The 17,225-nt window shown below is 42.9% G+C and overlaps 2 protein-coding genes across 3 annotated transcripts in view; one reads left to right on the top strand and one right to left on the bottom strand.

Annotated features, from left to right (window-relative positions):
- DTL (denticleless E3 ubiquitin protein ligase homolog) overlaps window positions 1-1,829 on the bottom strand; it is a gene marked incomplete at its 5' end in the record, with an annotated part of 30,754 nt that extends 28,925 nt beyond the window's left edge. Inside the window, one exon of the mRNA XM_083605112.1 lies at window positions 1,643-1,829. Coding sequence (XP_083461238.1) covers window positions 1,643-1,829 — 187 coding nt within the window. The remainder of the gene's footprint in view (window positions 1-1,642) is intronic.
- A 328-nt stretch (window positions 1,830-2,157) lies between these two features.
- INTS7 (integrator complex subunit 7) overlaps window positions 2,158-17,225 on the top strand; it is a 44,095-nt gene continuing 29,027 nt past the window's right edge. For both annotated transcript variants that reach the window (XM_083605026.1, XM_083605027.1), the window contains exons 1-8: window positions 2,158-2,292; window positions 3,557-3,686; window positions 4,087-4,233; window positions 4,631-4,768; window positions 5,364-5,410; window positions 6,204-6,403; window positions 7,146-7,268; window positions 14,952-15,069. In XM_083605026.1, coding sequence (XP_083461152.1) covers window positions 2,202-2,292; window positions 3,557-3,686; window positions 4,087-4,233; window positions 4,631-4,768; window positions 5,364-5,410; window positions 6,204-6,403; window positions 7,146-7,268; window positions 14,952-15,069 — 994 coding nt within the window. In that variant the 5' untranslated portion in view covers window positions 2,158-2,201. The remainder of the gene's footprint in view (window positions 2,293-3,556; window positions 3,687-4,086; window positions 4,234-4,630; window positions 4,769-5,363; window positions 5,411-6,203; window positions 6,404-7,145; window positions 7,269-14,951; window positions 15,070-17,225) is intronic.

Below are 17,225 nucleotides of genomic sequence, written 5' to 3' on the forward strand. Positions count from 1 at the left end.
CTTAAGGTAAGTACCAAAAACTCTGCAAACAAGTTTATAAAACTGCAGCTGACATTTATGTTGTCCTCAAATCTACTATTTCACTGGTTCTGAGCATCATTCAGATGGTCCACGGCATGTTGACATTAAATAAGTGTCTTGATTATTAATTGTATTTTATTGCTTCTTTTATTTATTATTTAATATCTCCACTGACTGATTTCTGATACTGGACACCCCAAGATCGGTTAAACTGTTGTCTGGAGTGAAATAGTGGAGGGGGAGGGGAGATGAGGAATCAGGAGCGCTGCATGTTAAGAGCAGATTCCCCTGCTTAGTTTTGACGCTCACTGGGTGATCTTGTGGCAAGGCTTGCCCTGTATGGCATAAAGTATAAGAGTCCTTTGGAGAAAATGTGGAATTAAAAATGGATACAACTTATTTATTAAATTGATACACTGTCCTTCATCCAAAGATCACAGGGTGGTTTACAGCATAAAAAAATACATGAAAACTCATAAAATAAATAAACAAATAACAAGCACATTTAAAAGGCCACTGATTGTTTAATTAGCCAAAGGCCTGGGAGAAAAGGAATGTTTTTGCCTGGTGCCTAAGGACATGTAGTGAAGGCACCAGGCGAGCGTCCCTGGAGAGAGCATTCCACAAATGGGGAGCCACCACAGAAAAGGCCCGTTCTTGTGTTGCCACCCTCAGATCCTCTCGCAGAGGAGGCACCCGAATGATTGTAGGGTCCTGGTTGGTTCATATGGAGAGAGGCAGTCCTGAGGCTTCAGAGTTCAAACCCGCACCTTGAACTGGGCCCCAAAACTGGCAGCCAGTGGCTGTCGGCACAGGCTTGGTGTACAGTGGTACCTCGGGTTACAGGCGCTTCAGGTTACAGACTCCGCTAACCTAGAAATAGTACCTCAGGTTAAGAACTTTGCTTCAGGATGAGAACAGAAATCGCGCAGCAGCGGGAGGCCCCATTAGCTAAAGTGGTACCTCAGGTTAAGAACAGTTTCAGGTTAAGAACAGACCTCCAGAACAAATTAAGTTCTTAACCTGAGGTACCACTGTAATTTGCTCCAGTTGTCTTGCCCTGGTGAGCAACCTGGGATTAAGTTCTTAACCTGAGGTACCACTGTACAGTGGCACCTCGGGTTAAATACTTAATTCGTTCTGGAGGTCCGTTCTTAACCTGAAACTGTTCTTAACCTGAAGCACCACTTTAGCTAATGGGGCCTCCTGCTGCTGCCGCGCCGCCGGAGCACGATTTCTGGTCTTATGCTGAAGCAAATTTCTTAACCTGAAGCACTATTTCTGGCTTAGCGGAGTCTGTAACCTGAAGCGTCTGTAACCCGAGGTACCACTGTAATTTGCTCCAGTTGTCCTGGTGAGCAACCTGGCCGTTGAATTCTGCCCCAACTGACGTTTCCCAACCGTCTTCATGAGGCAGCCCCAATTAAAAGGGGGGCTCAGGGCAGCGCTTGAATTAAAAGGGACGCAGAAGGGGCCTGATCCGCTTTCTGCAAAGGGGAAGCGCGTGGTTTGGCCAAAATTAGGGTGAGGGGTGAAGAAAGGGGCTGTATCTCCCCCCCCTCCGCCATGACTGGAGCGCTGGTGAAGTGGCGCAGAGGGAGACGTTGCCTCAGATACTCACCCTGCGGCCCAGCCTGGCAGCGGCGAACGAGAGAACGGCACAGCATGGTAACGACGGCCGCAGCGCACACTCCTGCCTTTTCCCCGCGCAACGACCACCGGGAGCAATGAGCGGCCGGCCCCCTGCTTCGCGACGCTATCTCCCGCCAGCCCAAAGTACGCGCCAAAGTCGCCTCGCGCGTAGCCATTGGACAGCGCAGAGGAATAGACCCCGCCTCCTGCTCGCCATTGGCTTCTCCTTTCCCACCGGCAAGGGTGAGGCCACGCCTCCCGCCGGCTATGAAATTGTAACAGGCACTTCTTTTCCATCAACACGCATGCGCGACAGCGTCCCGCAAACTCACGTTTCATTCGACCGCAATGGGAGCGCGACTACGACACGCGTGCGCACTAGAATAGCGGAGGGGAGGTTCCACCGCGCAGGCGCAGCTGACAGCCCGGCGTCTGCACATGCGCAGTAAATAGCCGTTAAAGACTGGCAACAGGGAAGATAAGCGCGTGTGCGCGTCTGTGTGGTAGATAAGTGCCCTCCTCCCCGCCCCCTCCGGGCCTTGGCTGCCATGGCCTCTGCTTCCAAATCCTTCCTTGCCGATGCCGGCTACGGGGAGCAGGAGTTGGACGCCAACTCCGCCCTCATGGAGCTGGATAAAGGTAAGTCGAGGAGCGGCGGCCCGGCCGCCGAGAGAGATGTGCGCATGCGTCGATAGCGGCGCGAGGAAGTCCCGCCCCTTTTGATGGACGGTGGGGAGTTTGAAGGCGGGTTTAGGTTGTGTTTAGATGGTGTCACAAGCCATGCATGGGAATCTGTGAGACGATAAAAGCAACAGAGAGGCTTGTTGCTCTCCGTTTAACAGTGTCATCGTATGCACGCCTGTGCAGAAGTAAGGCCCGTGGAGTTCAGTGGGTCAGGCTAGGGATGTGCGAGATTGCAGCTTTGTATTGTGGCACCTTAAGCTGTAACAGCAACAGTTTTATTATAACGTATTCTATGATAGCCCATTACGTGTGGTATAATCAACCTTGGTACACTCCATGGCAAAATTTTACACAGAATTAGATGTGTAGCGGTTGTTTAAGCGGGGCTGCCGCCTGCATGGTAACAATCAAGATTTCAGCCACTTAGCCATCTACAGATAAGGCACCCAAGACGTAATTATCCCAACTGAATCTTGTATTTCTTCATCCCACCTAATGCAATGTATCCACATGCCATGAACAATATGCCTGGTTCTTCCATGGCTGCAGAGCTCCATTTCACAGATAACACAGTCGCCCAGTGGAATTTGTTGTTGTACTGTGTTATGTCTGCGCAGGCATACCTGTGTGCCAGATGGAATGATACCTTCCTCCCCCTGCTCTGTTTTGTGGGTTTCCCAACACCCTCTGGGGTGGGGAAAGCCCTGTTGCTTAAGTGGAAACCCTTGCTCAAGGCTCCCACTGACAATGTTCATTCAGTGAATCCTCCCCCCCCCATCAAAGTACTTCACATGGTAGATTGTTTTGTTAAGCTACAGAATTCACATCCACACAGTATGTTTATGGCCAGCATCTTGGATGGCTTTAAAAGCAGATTAGACAAATTTATGGAGGGTACAGTTTTCAGTGGCTACTAGGCTCTGTTAGGAGGAAGGGTAGGGTTTAAATAAATTTAATTAAGAAGCCATTTTTAATGCTTCTTCAAGCTTAAAAGGCAATTGTGGAACACGACCTTGGAGAGCAATATTGTGCCTGTTTCTTGCTAGTAGGCTTCCAGTAGGTACCGTATCTGGTTGGCCGCTGTGGGAACACGATGCTGGACTAGGTGGGTACTTTGGTCCAGTCTAGGAAAGCTGCTTTTATATTGCATGCCAGTTTGCTTCAATTTTTAAAAGTCCAGAGTTTTTAACTGCTGTGGTGGTATTCTTATTTATCACAGGTCTCCGATCTGGCAAGCTGGGGGAGCAGTGTGAAGCAGTTGTACGTTTTCCCAGACTCTTTCAGAAATACCCATTCCCAATTCTAATTAACTCAGCATTTTTAAAGCTAGCTGATGTTTTCAGAGTGGGGTAAGTAAAATTAGTTTGCTCCCGATTCTTAGTGTTCAAGAAACTGGTGTTTTCAATTCAAAGTACTGGCGATGACTCTTTAAAGCCCTTTTATGGTTTGGTGCTAAGATACCTGAATTACCACTATCTCCCATATGAATGTTGCTTGCTCAGTAAGGGGGTCCTCTTGCATGTCTCAAAGATGCCCGTAGTGGATTTGGTGTTCTTTTCCCCATTCTTCTTGATCTTCTTTCCTGTTGCATGTTTTATTTTGCCGCTTCTGGGCCTTTAAATGTTATGTTGTAAATATTTGATATTGTTACATTGTTTGTATTTATGAACTGCTAACTGCCTTAGACCTTTCTAAGAAAGGTAGGGTTCAAATGTTGTAGGTAAATAAATAAAATTTGTTTTAAAACAGAAACAACTTCCTGCGGCTGTGTGTTCTGAAAGTTACTCAGCAGAGTGAGAAGCATTTGGAAAAAATCCTGAATGTGGATGAGTTTGTGAAGAGAGTTTTCTCGGTTATTCACAGCAATGATCCAGTTGCTCGAGCGATCACACTCAGGTATGCATGTTTAATGAGCAAGAACCTGCCCAAATGCTATATTCTTCAGAGTACTGTAAATGCAGTAAATGCAGGGCCAATGTACATAGGAAGTTGCCTTATACCAAGTGAGGATATTGGTTTGTGTAGCCCAGTACTATTTATTCTGGCTGCTAAAATATCTTTAGGGGTTTTTTCCATCTCTGCTAGGGAGTGAACTAGGGACTTCCTTCACAGATGTGTTCTTTCACTGAGTTCTATCTGCCCAAGTCTTGAATTTATCTTGTTTGTCATGCATAGAATGGAATGTTCACATTTTCTTTCATCTTTACAAAACACTACCTGGGTGACTGCAGATTTATCTTGTAGGCATCCTCCTCCTTTATAGCAGGTTCAGTCCCTCTGTTTTATTTTGCAGGATGTTAGGCAGTATGGCATCCATAATTCCAGAAAGGAAGAATGCACATCACAGTATTCGTCAGAGCTTGGACTCACATGACAATGTAGAGGTTGAAGCTGCTATCTTTGCTGCAGCTAATTTTTCTGCCCAGTCCAAGTAAGTGGAACATCTGGTGTAATTCCATCTTTCCTGAATGTTCAGGCAGTACTTTTCAATTGCATAATGCTTTGCTTTCATTATCTTAGTAATCTTTACAGCAGTCCTATCAGGTAGGTCAGTATTATTTCCCCCATCTTGTTGATGGGAGGGCAGCCAAGTCTGCCTCAGATCACCAATTTAGTGATTTATACATTTTCATGGTTTTAAAAGATTTTTATTTCATTACCCTGAGAGCTAAGATGATGAAGAGGAGTATATATTAAGAAAATTAATAAATAGTGAGTTCAGGAAGGGGCCAAAATATAAACTAGGGGCCTCCTGGTTTGTAGCTCAGGCTGCAATTCTGTGCACATGTAGCTGGAAGCAATCCCTACTGAACTCAGTATAACTTATTTGTGCTGTATAGGTTTGTGCTGCATACGATTATGCTGTTAGTTTTTCAGCCATTGTGCAACTCTAGCTTTCACCTGCAACTTCTCTGTATGTGTACATTTCACATTCATTTTGCTTACCCAGATGTGGGAGTTTGTTTCTGTAGTTTGTTCGGGTTGTATGACTGATTTATCCTGCTTCCCCTTCTTGTTCTTGACAGAGATTTTGCTGGAGGGATTTGTAACAAAATCAGTGAAATGATTCAAGGTATGGACATTTTATCCAACAAATAATGAAAAGCAATAAAAAGATTTTGATTTTGTTAAAGGCTATTGTATCTTAAGTAACCATTCTTTTGAACTAACCGTTCTTTTCTTTTAAAAATGTGAATCTTTTTAGTTGTTGGAAGTTTCCCTGCATTCAGTTGCCCCTGCATTTGATGCTCAATTTCAATACTTGGTGTTAAGAATGCTTTTTCTGTCTTCTTTCCATAGGGTTGGATTTTATTTTGATCTGGCATGCAGTGTTTTTAATGTTATCTGTTGAAAGTGTAGTACTTTATTTTAGAAGGTGGTGCTTTACAATAGAAACTTTCTTTGACATTTTCATTTGTTTTTAAAATGTTGGTTATATTATGTTGGTAGCTATGTGGGAAAGCAGCAAGATGCTAAGCTGATTTGAACTTGAATACTACTAGCATTGGATATTGTCTTTTTTAAATTGACAAGATGAGTCTAGTATTTAATTTCACACTTTAGTATTTGTATTATTTGTTAGCACTATATGAAGTGATATCTGTGTCCATGGTGTGTGGTAGAGTGCCATAAGCAAAAATGACAGGTCTGTACATTGAGGAGCTTATGGTCTAAATTTCAAGTGGAGTAGAAGGGATTTTTTAAAATCATCATCATCATCATCCAGCTGCATGGTCCTTGTTCTGTGACTCTAGTACTGAAATTAGTCATATTATTTTTATTTGCCCCACAGCTCTCAATATTCACATTTTATCATGGGCGCACCACATGTCACCCTGAAAGGTATTTTTCTTTTCATGTACTAGGTTTAGCCACTCCTGTAGACTTGAAGCTGAAGTTGATCCCCATCCTGCAGCATATGCATCATGATGCCAGCCTGGCCTCCAGTGCCCGCCAGTTACTCCAGCAGCTGGTGACATCCTACCCTTCTACCAAGATGGTCATTGTTACTTTACACACCTTTACCTTGCTTGCTGCCTCCTCTTTGGTTGACATTCCCAAGCAGGTAATATTTTCTTTGAAGTGCTTAGTGTACTCAAGTAAAATTGTCATGGTTCAGTTGAAGGGATCTTATTCAGCAAGACTTCATAGGCTTCATCAGGCCTTTCCTAAATATTTCAAGCCTATCTTGGAAGTCGTAAGAACTGGCAAATTGTGTTTTTTAATTTTTAGGGGGGAAATATGTAAACTAAGATTTTTAGGTAACCCAAGGTCTGTACCACATTTTGTGTCCATACTTCATTTATGCAAGATTGCAAAATATCCAGATCCTGTCCGCTTAAATGGTATCATGGTGAGTTAAATCTACAGAGGCATCAAAAGCTGTATGTAATTAAAAATTTCGATTGCTTGTTGAAGTTTCTTAAAGCTTTAAGGTTATATCCATATGTGCCCAGGACAGAAAGCTGTTTGATTCAGCAGAGGCTTCCGTTGGTGGAAAAGTGGAGGTGATTTTCATTTATTTGCCCTTCTTTCTTTTACTCTCCCTTGCTTATGCAAGTCATCTTTTGGAACAATATGTTGATGGTGCAAGGAACTGCAAGAGAGAGGGGGAATTTATGAAAAAATCTCTTCCTTTTGGTTAATTGAAGCCTCTGCTGAATCAAGGAGCTTTCCATCAGTGGAGAGACTCAGAATCAACCCTTCATGTTCAGGCTTCTCTTTTTATTTGCTTGTACTCGCATGCATGTTGAGAAGTACAAGAAAGTAGTCAAAAGCAGTTTCATCTAAAACTCGCTTTCTTACAGATACAGCTCTTATTGCAATACTTGAAGAGTGACCCAAGAGAGGCTGTGAAGAGGCTTGCTATTCAAGATCTAAAGTTACTTGCAAATAAAACCCCACATACATGGAGCAGAGACAATATTCAGGTATCGTAAACACTATCATGGTTGTTTTGGAACTGAACCACTAGGCCTTCTTTCAGATAAAACCTGTTGAACTCATTGTTGTTGACTTCCAAGTAGATCTGCTTAGCATCACGCTCCAGATGTAGGTCTCTGTTCATCATTTTAGATATGTAACTTTTTGTTTAAGAGCTGATTTACCCACCATGTTTTATAAGTAGTAGAAGAAGAAGAGTTTGGATTTGATACCCCGCTTTATCACTTTATCACTACCTGAAGGAGTCTCAAAGCAGCTAACATTCTCCTTTCCCTTCCTCCCCCACAACAAACACTCTGTGAGGTGAGTGGGGCTGAGAGAAGTATGACTTATTTGAAGTGTGACTGGCCCAAGGTCACCCAGTAGCTGCATGTGGCGGAGCAGGGACACGAACCCAGTTCACCAGATTACGAGTCCACCGCTCTTAATCACTACACCACACTGCTGTAGAAGAAGCTTCTCACATTCTGCTTGGAGAAACCTCCCATCACTGCTCCTATACCCTGTAGCATCTCTCATAAAGTGGTGACTCTTCATCACACTCCTCAGGTGCTAAGGTAGAAAAGCTCTGCGAGGATTGAGGAACAAGGTGATGAGGTTTCCAAATGTTGCTGGCCTATGGCTCTCTCCATCCCTGACCATGTTGAGTGGGACTGTTTTGAACCCAAAATAAAAAAAATCCTTCCAGTAGCATGTTAGAGACCAACTAAGTTTGTTATTGGTATGAACTTTCGTGTGCATGCACACTTCTTCAGTTTTGAACCCAGTAACATCTGGAGGGCCACATTCACCAAGGTCATTTTTCAAGCACATAATACGCCAATCTTCCGTAACAGTATATTGAGTTTATGTTACGCTCCAGTTTTTTAAACGTATGGTTTTCATTGTATTGTACTTTGGTATTTGCTCCTCTGTCTGTTGCTTTGTGAGTCATTCAGAGAGCTCCTGTTATGGGGCAGTTATATAAAAGGGGCCAATAAATATTAAATAAAAATAATAAATCAATCATTAGGAATTTGTAGGCAGTCTAGAGTAAGCCACCCACAGATCACCATCCACTTGCCACTCAGCCAACTGTACCTTTATAGCAGATTAAAAACAGCCTTTTAGCCTTAGCCAGCCTTAACTGGTTTCAGGAGTACAAGTGTTACCAGAAATGCACTTTGACTTTGGTGTTAATTTGTGTCCCGCCTTTTGATGGGAGTCCCCACAAGCAGCCCACGGCATTAGTAAAATACAAGAGGAAGACGTGTGATTTGGTGCCTTTGCCCTGCTTCTATCCTTCTTTGTATGTTGATTACCTGTACGTGCCAAAAATATGAACAAGGATGGTCAGATAGCAGTAATAGAAAGAGTAGAGAGATACAGAAACCTGCTAGGATGGAACTTTTTGGAAAACCATTTCTGCCGGGAAAGGTTTACTTGGAAGAAATGAAATGAGAATTTGTGAGGATTCTGGTGATTGGTTGCTTGGACAATAGGGGACTCCAAGCTTGCTTTGTCTTAGGAAACCAGGGCTCCTTTGCATTGTGTGTGTGAGGCAGGGGGCAGAGGCTCAAATCTCCAGGCTATTCATTCTTGTTCAGTTGTGCATCCTTGCCTGCTCTCTGGACCCCTGCCTTCCTTGATACCTTGCCCTTCCTAGAGTGCTGGAACCCAGGACATCAGTGTATTTTCCTGGAGTATTGTTCTATAAAGATTACAAGCTTTCCTTGGGAGCACCAGCCTGTTTGTGTTGTTTTGAGAAAACCTTTGATTCTAGGGCTGGGGCCTGCCAGCAAGCCCTTGACAGAACTGAATTCTGCAAGATAGAGAAGTGCTTTAAAAATGCTTCCCTGGGGCAGTGTCAGAGCCTTCTGATGCGTATTGCTCACACTGAGTCATTAAGACGTTACGTTCCTTAACATTTGCAGGGCTTGTACAGAAAGTGGGCAGGGCAATATGATTTGTGGTGTGTCTGCGCTTGGATTCCTATGTGTGGCTCTGGCAGCCTCGCCTCAAAAAGTTGTACGATTGGGAAAGGTTCAGAAAAGGACAACCAAGATGATCAGGAGGATAACTCCCTTCTTAGGAAAGGTTGCAGCATTTAGAGAAATGACATGATAGAACTTTGAGCATAGCATGGAGGAAGTGGGCAGAGAAAAGTTTTGCTCCTACAAGAAGTAGTGACAGCTTTAGACAAATTCATGGAGGACAAGACATGGAGGCAGTATGCTTCTGAATACCAGTTGTTGGGAGTTGCATGTGGGGAGAGGGCAGTTGCATTTGAGTCCTTCTTGCAGGCTTCTCATGTGTATCTGGTAGGCAACTGAAAATTGAGGGGTAGGTGGGCCCTTGACCTGATCCAACAGAGCTCCTCTTCATTTTGGTGCAGATTTGCTTTGCCCAGTGGTCTCCCATACTATATTCCGGAGTTGCATCACAATGTGCAATGCAGCTAGCCACCTTTTCTTCCTAGGACTTATGCATTCATGGGTGCATCGCTGAATTTGTCACAGGAAAGCAATTGAGCCATTTATTTTTCTCAGAATGGAATTTTCACCCTCCTCTTAACAAATTCACCTTGTCAGTTTCTGTGTAAGTTCTGGTTCCGCCTTTATTCTGATCAGATCTTTAATAAAGAGTTTTGATGGATTGCCTAGTTAACAAATGAATCAATTTTTTTCTTCAAATGCAGCTTTTGATTAAATTTTTACTCCAGATCGACTTTTTCTTATTTGGTAAATTAATGAAAAAATGCAGCGAGCCATGCAAAAACATGTCAGCAGCTTCAGATGGCTTGACACATCATAAATGATAGTGGGGCTTAGACAATTTGAAGCGAGTTTAGTTGTTGTCCAAATTATCCTTTACATGCAGCCAGCTAGAAGTGGCTGTTTCCCACTTACTTGTCTGTGAGCTGCCCCCACCCTACCCCCCAAACTATCTGCTGAGCTGCTGTATTGTCACAGCATGTTCACAACTATTCAGGAAAAAGCTGGAGCTTTGGAGCATCTTCTGTGAAGGAAGTAAAAGGTCAATTTGGCTAGAAAAAATCCCACTTGGAGCTTAGAGACAGAAGGTGTTAAGTGTGTGTTTTGGGGGGAGGGAGAGACTGAGACATGGGTGCTGGGAAGCAGGAAGGCTTGGAAATTGTCTGAAAAAGGCCAAGGACCTGCAGAACAGAGAGTTCAGAGGAAGAGTAGCTGAAGCAAGGGCAGAATAAGAAGTGAGCTGACAAGTAGTGTGGGGCCTACAGATGAAGGAGGCCAAGTCTGAAGTTAAATTAAGAGGGAAATTAAGAAAGGGGAAGCTTAACCTAGGAAGCTGCCTTATGCTGAGTCAGGCCATTGGTCCATCTAGCTCAGTATTGTCTTCACTGACTGACAGCAACACTCCAGGGTTTCAAGGCAGGGGTCTTTCTTAGCTCTACAGTGGTACCTCTGGTTACATACGCTTCAGGTTACATACGCTTCAGGTTACAGACTCCGCTAACCCAGAAATAGTACCTCGGGTTAAGAACTTTGCTTCAGGATGAGAACAGAAATCGTGCTCTGGCGGCGCAGAGGCAGCGAGAGGCCCCATTAGCTAAAGTGGTGCTTCAGGTTAAGAACAGTTTCAGGTTAAGAACGGACCTCTGGAACGAATTAAGTACTTAACCCAAGGTACCACTGTACTTGGAAATGCCAAGCATTGAACTTGGGACCTTCTGCAACCCAAGCAAATGTTGTACTACTGAGCTACCACCCTACTCCTTCAGCTGGAGGCCAACCTTACACAGGACCCAAGGACAAGGAGAGCTTTGTGGTGTTTGCATAAAAGGAATTTGGAAACTGAGGGGGTCATGGCTAGGGATCTGCACAGCAAGTTCAAGAGCTGGAGTGTGTGTTTGAACTAACCGCCCAAGTCTCTATCTGTAGGCCTCTCATCTTGTAAACATTAGAGCATTTGTTGGGACAGACTACCTGTTTAGATGAGCGCTGTTTTCATTTTGTTCTATTCTTCCATGGCTAATGATGTGAAACAAAGGTACATGTCAGCTGCAGTGTTCTTTAATATGGTTTTCTTCCTTTCAGCCATGCTCAGTGATGCGTTGAAACGTTCTAGCAAGAGGTGTTGTGATACAGACAGATGGTGGTATTTTAAATCTCTGCTATTTTCAGTCTAAAGTCAAAGGCTGGAGAGAGAAATAATTGGTGGTGCACCTTTTGCTGACAACCCTGTTTTGCTCTCCCTCACTCCTCACAGTATTGAATTCTGTCAGGTGCTCCTTCTCTATTCTGCAGAACATTTTGATGGCTCCTGATCCCATGAGGAGGACACAGTATAGTGTGACTTGGCTCTTGTTTCAGTTCTCATTGATCAGAAGTGTTCTGCTAATACTGTTTTGCATGTAAGCCATACTAATTCTACTCAAGATCTGTCCAGAAGAACGAGGTGGGGAACAATGTCAAAACATGTGGGCTTTTAGCACTTTGTAGAACTGTATTTGTTTGTTTAAATTTATATCTTGTTCCTTGGTCTCTGTGGTAACTTCTGTCTCTTACATCATGGATGTTGGCAAATTGGATTTTAAAAAAGCAAAATAATATTAGAATTGGAGTTATCAGCAATGCACAAGGGAAGCTGTTTTAGCGCTCTGGAACTTGACAAAGTGTTTTATATTATGGATGGATGTTTTGTATTATTTTATTAATACTATTGCCTAATATGAGTTTGTCCTGGCCTTCAACTGGAACAATAAGCTTAAGAAAGGAACTGAGTGCAACTACTGATGCAAGTCTTGGAAAGCTGGATTTTCATTTTATTTTGGTTAATATGAAGAGTTAACAAGGAAAGAGTCATGAGAAAATGAAAACATACGTGCTGAATATGTGGGATATGACATGCTTTATTATTTGAATGTGCTGCTGAGTGCTGAATTTGAGCTAGGGTTCAAAGCTGAGCAAATATAACCAGCTCCCATAGATCTGGGAAAAAGGTGGGGCCTGGGCAATTTGGTTTTGTATCTGTGACACGGAAAGAGGGATTCCTGCCTTTGGTCACTATTCTGAAGATTACTAAAGATTTATATCACTCTCGCAAAGTGTCAATAATGTGGTTTCCTGATAAAAAACTAGAGGAAGTGGTGGGAAAATGTGAAAGATGACTGCAAGTATTTAACTTTCCTATAAGGAGTATTCTGACTGCTGAGATCAATGTAGTATGGTACTGTATTACCTATTTTAGAAGACAGTGGCAAACTGAGTGATTTATTTAGTTTTAAACACTCTAGGGGCACAATCAAATTTCACTTTCGTTTTCTCTGTAATTTCTGGTTGTTGATGAATGGAACTCTTTTTCTTTGTGTATGGAAGTTCCAAACGGCTAGGAGAATATTGGGTGTTTTTTCTGTCCAGCGTGTTGTGATGAAAGGAACAAATGTAATTTCTTTAGAGAGTTCTGTTAAGCACTGGAGCATTGTGTAGCAATGGCAAGGAAATTCATTAATTAATTGGAGGGGTTCTATTGATGGGTGTAACATACACAGTTCCATTTAAAACAAAAACAAACCTGGTCTTTCCCCCTTGCCTTAGTTGGACACTCGACACTTTGTTTTCTGCATATTGCAAATCTGACTGTCTTCAGAATTCTATTTTGTTCTTAAAGCTTTCCTTTCTTACGGAGGTGGGTGAAACTTTGAAATACACAGGCGCTATCTGCTGAAAAGCCAAAATTAGAACAGATTTGTCTGTGACTTCTTTTGGCCTGCATAGTTTCTTCTCCTTCCCCACACATCTGTCTGTTCCATTAATCTTGCCACTTCCTCCTCCTGCCCTATTTTTCCTTTCTTCCACATCCAATCTCTACTCAAGCATCATTAATTCTGTAAAAATCCAAAAATGACAGCTAGAATAGATTATTCTAATCTGATGCCGAAAAAGATTCTTTGCATGCTTTATTCCATGCAGATGCTGTCTTATCTCGCCCCCCCCTTTTTGTACGGAGGGGAGAAGGTCCTTCCACCATGTCTTGCGTCCCCTTTTATTAGGCCACTAGTAAAAAGACCACTTTTCAGAACAAATAAACAAGTCAGTACTTAGTAAGGACTGTTGCTCTAAAAGGAAACTATTTTTTCTATGCCTATGAAAGTTTGCCAACAGGAAAATAACTTTTGTTGCATATCAGCAGCAGCTGCTGATACTAGTTAAGGACAGATAGAGATGCTCTGTGCTTATTTTTGAGGCTTCTGTATTCCTTAGGTTGTGTGGGCTACCAAGACGTATCAGAGACTTTCTCCCTCCTTTCACTTTTTTACCCCTGGAGGTGTGTTGCTTAAGTGACAAGCATTTTACCTAGAAGGGGGCAGGGGCTATAAATGCATTCAGTTGTACCTGAACTTTAAATGATGATGCCACGTTAGTGAATGTTGCGCATAGGATTTTATTCTTCCTCCTGCAGCAGCACAAAGAAAGCTACCAGTGTACTTCATGGTGACATTTAATCTTTCCCAATTGAGAGACATATACTTTCATGGAATGACACTTCCTTTCCTGGTGTGAATGAATGGGAAATATCAGGCTGGTAATTCAGCTCAAAAATCCTTGACTTAGTGAAGTGCATAGCACACCGATTCTCATGACCGACCTCAGCTTCTATGACTGATTTCATACTGCCATGTTCATCACCCATGGCTCCAGTAACAAATGTTGACTTGCATGTTTGAGGCAGCCATCACTTGTGAGAAAGACCACAGGTAAAGCTTACCTGTCACCTCACATAACCTCAAACAGGACCTGGCATGGTAGTGACTAAGAGCTATTGAGCTGTGAGCCTGGAAGCCTGAAATTCAAGGGTGTTATTCAGCACAGTCACTCCATCAGCTCAAGGACTTTTGGCTGCACAGTGGGACAGCCTCACTCCAGGCACCCCGTAAATCAGTTCTGGGTTTTTCCCCAACCTTCAAGAGTGGATTTGGAGAGGGTGGAGGTACATGCAGGGAGAGGAGGGGGAGACAGTTCTGTTGCGCAAAAAGAAATCCTTGAGCTAATGGAATGTGCATATTGGATACCTCCCCAAATCCCATAGTGTATAATCATAGAATTTAGAGCTGAAATGGCCCTTGGTGGTTATCCCTTACAAGAGAAGACATTGTTCCTGTGCCTAAATTGCTCCAGAAAATGAGAGCTGGTCTTTCCCTCTATCAAACAGCTCTTTGCATTAGGAAGTGTTTTTTCCTCTGATGTTTAGCTGAAATTATGTTCCTTGCCATTTCAAAACCTATTAGTTTAGGTCCTGCCCGCTGGAGCAACAGAGAAGAAATCTGCCTTCTCCTCATTGGGCAGCCTTAGGCAAGATGCTTTCTCTCTTTCTCAGCTCCACAACCTACAATATGCGGATAATATTGAACAGCTTTATAGGGTTATTATAAGGACTGCTGAGATAATGTGTGTGAAGAATTTTGAATACCCAGGCCTTATACAATTGCCAAGTATTTAAGGTTACTAATAATTTCCCCCCACCCCAATGCAGGTACTTTGCATCCTCAACCAGGAATCATAAAGTTGTTATTATTTACTATTATTATACATTACATTTCTGTTATATTAATGTTATGTGTGCGTGTGAATCAAGCATGATGAACACATGTTAATAATTTTTAATTCATTTTCCTTCCTTGTACTAAAATTATCCTATCTCCTGGCTTTTAGGCACTATGTGAATGTGCTCTTCAAACTCCTTATGACAGTATGAAACTAGGCATGCTATCTGTACTTTCCACACTGTCGGGGACAATAGCCATCAAACAGTACTTCAGCATTGCTCCAGGTATGAATAGATTGGATCAGCCAAATTTTGGCACACTTTCAATTTTTCCTCAGTGTTGTTGCAGATATTAGTATAAGTGCTGCTTTTCAGTCTTTTGAACACTGTAAATAATGTTGAAAAGTGTGTTTCCTTGGAAGGCACTGCAGCAGTTCAAAAACTGCAGAGCTAATTTTAATCGCATTGTAAGACTATGATAATGACCGAAATTATAAACCAAGAAACTAGTCCTGCGCTACAGTTGCCTTCCACACTAGTATTCTCTGACACCCTTCTTCTCTGCATATGATCATTTTAAAACCTGCACTTCTCTAACATGAATTAATATGTTAGACAATAAGATAGAATACATTATTTACCTTTTAAAGTTGCTTGAGTTGCCTGGTTTGCTGTTTCGCTACACACAGCATTGCATGAACCGATTGGCACATCTGATCTAAACCATCCTCCGCTCTCCAGCTATGTCTCAGGATGGTCTCTAAGTTAATCAGATTGTTGATGCATTCTGTGTTTTGAGTCCTGATTTGGTTTATGTGAAGGTCTATTGATTTTGGAGAAGTTTAAACCCACTAATCTTTGGTAGCTCTTTGAATCTGAATGAATGATTTGTTGTCTTCATATTCCGCTCCTTCTCCAATGAACTTGGAACAGTCTTTCAACCTTGAAACAAGCCCCCTGAAGCAAGGTAGACTGAGAAACGATGAGGATCCCAAAGCCACCCTGCAGACAATTTTTCTGCAAGGGTGTGGAGTATCTACCATTTCACTTAAAAATAAATAAATGGAGGGGCTGATGGAATCTAGGGTATATTGTAGTGATTGGAACTTGCATAAATTTGAGATAAGATGGATGTGGATAGTGGCCATCTGGCTGTTCTGTGTTTTGGAAGAGCAGTATAGTTCTGTGCAGGTTCTACCATGTTGGCTTAAGAGCCAACATTATTTGTAGTCATCTTTGGGTCCTCCCTTCTCCTGTGCATGCTGTTTCTGAAAAAATGCTCATGATAAAGCAAAAACTCAGCTCTTGGACCCCCAACCCCCAGGACTTGTGTCATGAACAAATCACTTGGGTGGGAGGGACAGAGTCATATTTCACCCTGTGTGAGGCATTGAAGAAGCTGAAAAATGACAGCAGCATCCCCTTCCCCAAAGCCTCTAGAGGTGCTGAGAAATAAGGAAATTTAGAAAGGGACTCGTGCTGCTGCTTCCCTTTCTGGAAGCTTTGCAGCTTGCTCCGACAGATGCACTACACCAGTCTTATTTCTTATTAGAAGACATCTGAAGGCAGGCCTGTATAGGGAGTTTTTAATGTTTGATGTCTTACTGTGTTTTAGATAGATAGATAGATAGATAGATTCTTTATTGTCATTACACACGTGCAACATTGCACAAGTGCAACGAAATTGGATGCCATCCCTTAAAAACAACAAAAGCAAAACAACAACAACAACCCACAAACCACATTCCAGCCACACCCACACCCCCACCCATCAATCTCCCAAGTCACACTATCGAGTTACAGCATTCAAAAGGGCCACAGCTCTCGGGTAGAAACTGTTTTTCAGTCTATTTGTCCTTGACTTGATGTTTCTATATCTCCTGCCAGACGGCAGTAGTGCAAACAGACTGTATCCCGGGTGAGATGAATCCTGCAGGATGTTGTTTGCTTTCCTAAGACAACGGGAACCGTACAATTCTTCCAAGGATGGGAGAGGTTGACCAATAATCCTTTGTGCTGTGGTTATGACCTTCTGGAGCACCTTCCTCTCCCTAGCTGTACAACTGGAGAACCAAGCACAAATACAGTATGTAAGAATGCTCTCTATGGAGCCTCGGTAGAAGGACACCAGCAGTCTCTCACTCAGATTGTTCTTCTTTAAAAGTCTGAGGAAATAAATTCTCTGCTGGGCCTTCTTCACCAGAGCAGTGGTATTTGCGCTCCAAGTCATGCCCTGATCGATAGTTACTCCCAAAAACCTGAATTCCGCCACCCTCTCCACCCGTTCCCCATTGATATACAAGGGCTGAATGTCCGCCTTTTTTTTCCTGTAATCCACCACTAATTCCTTGGTCTTAGCCGTATTAAGAGCCAGATTGTTCTCTCCACACCAAACACAGAGCCGCTCCACCTCGTCCCGATAGGCGGACTCATCCCCTCCT

Source organism: Podarcis filfolensis, assembly GCF_964270895.1.
Source record: "Podarcis filfolensis genome assembly, chromosome: 3".
NCBI lineage: Eukaryota > Metazoa > Chordata > Lepidosauria > Squamata > Lacertidae > Podarcis > Podarcis filfolensis.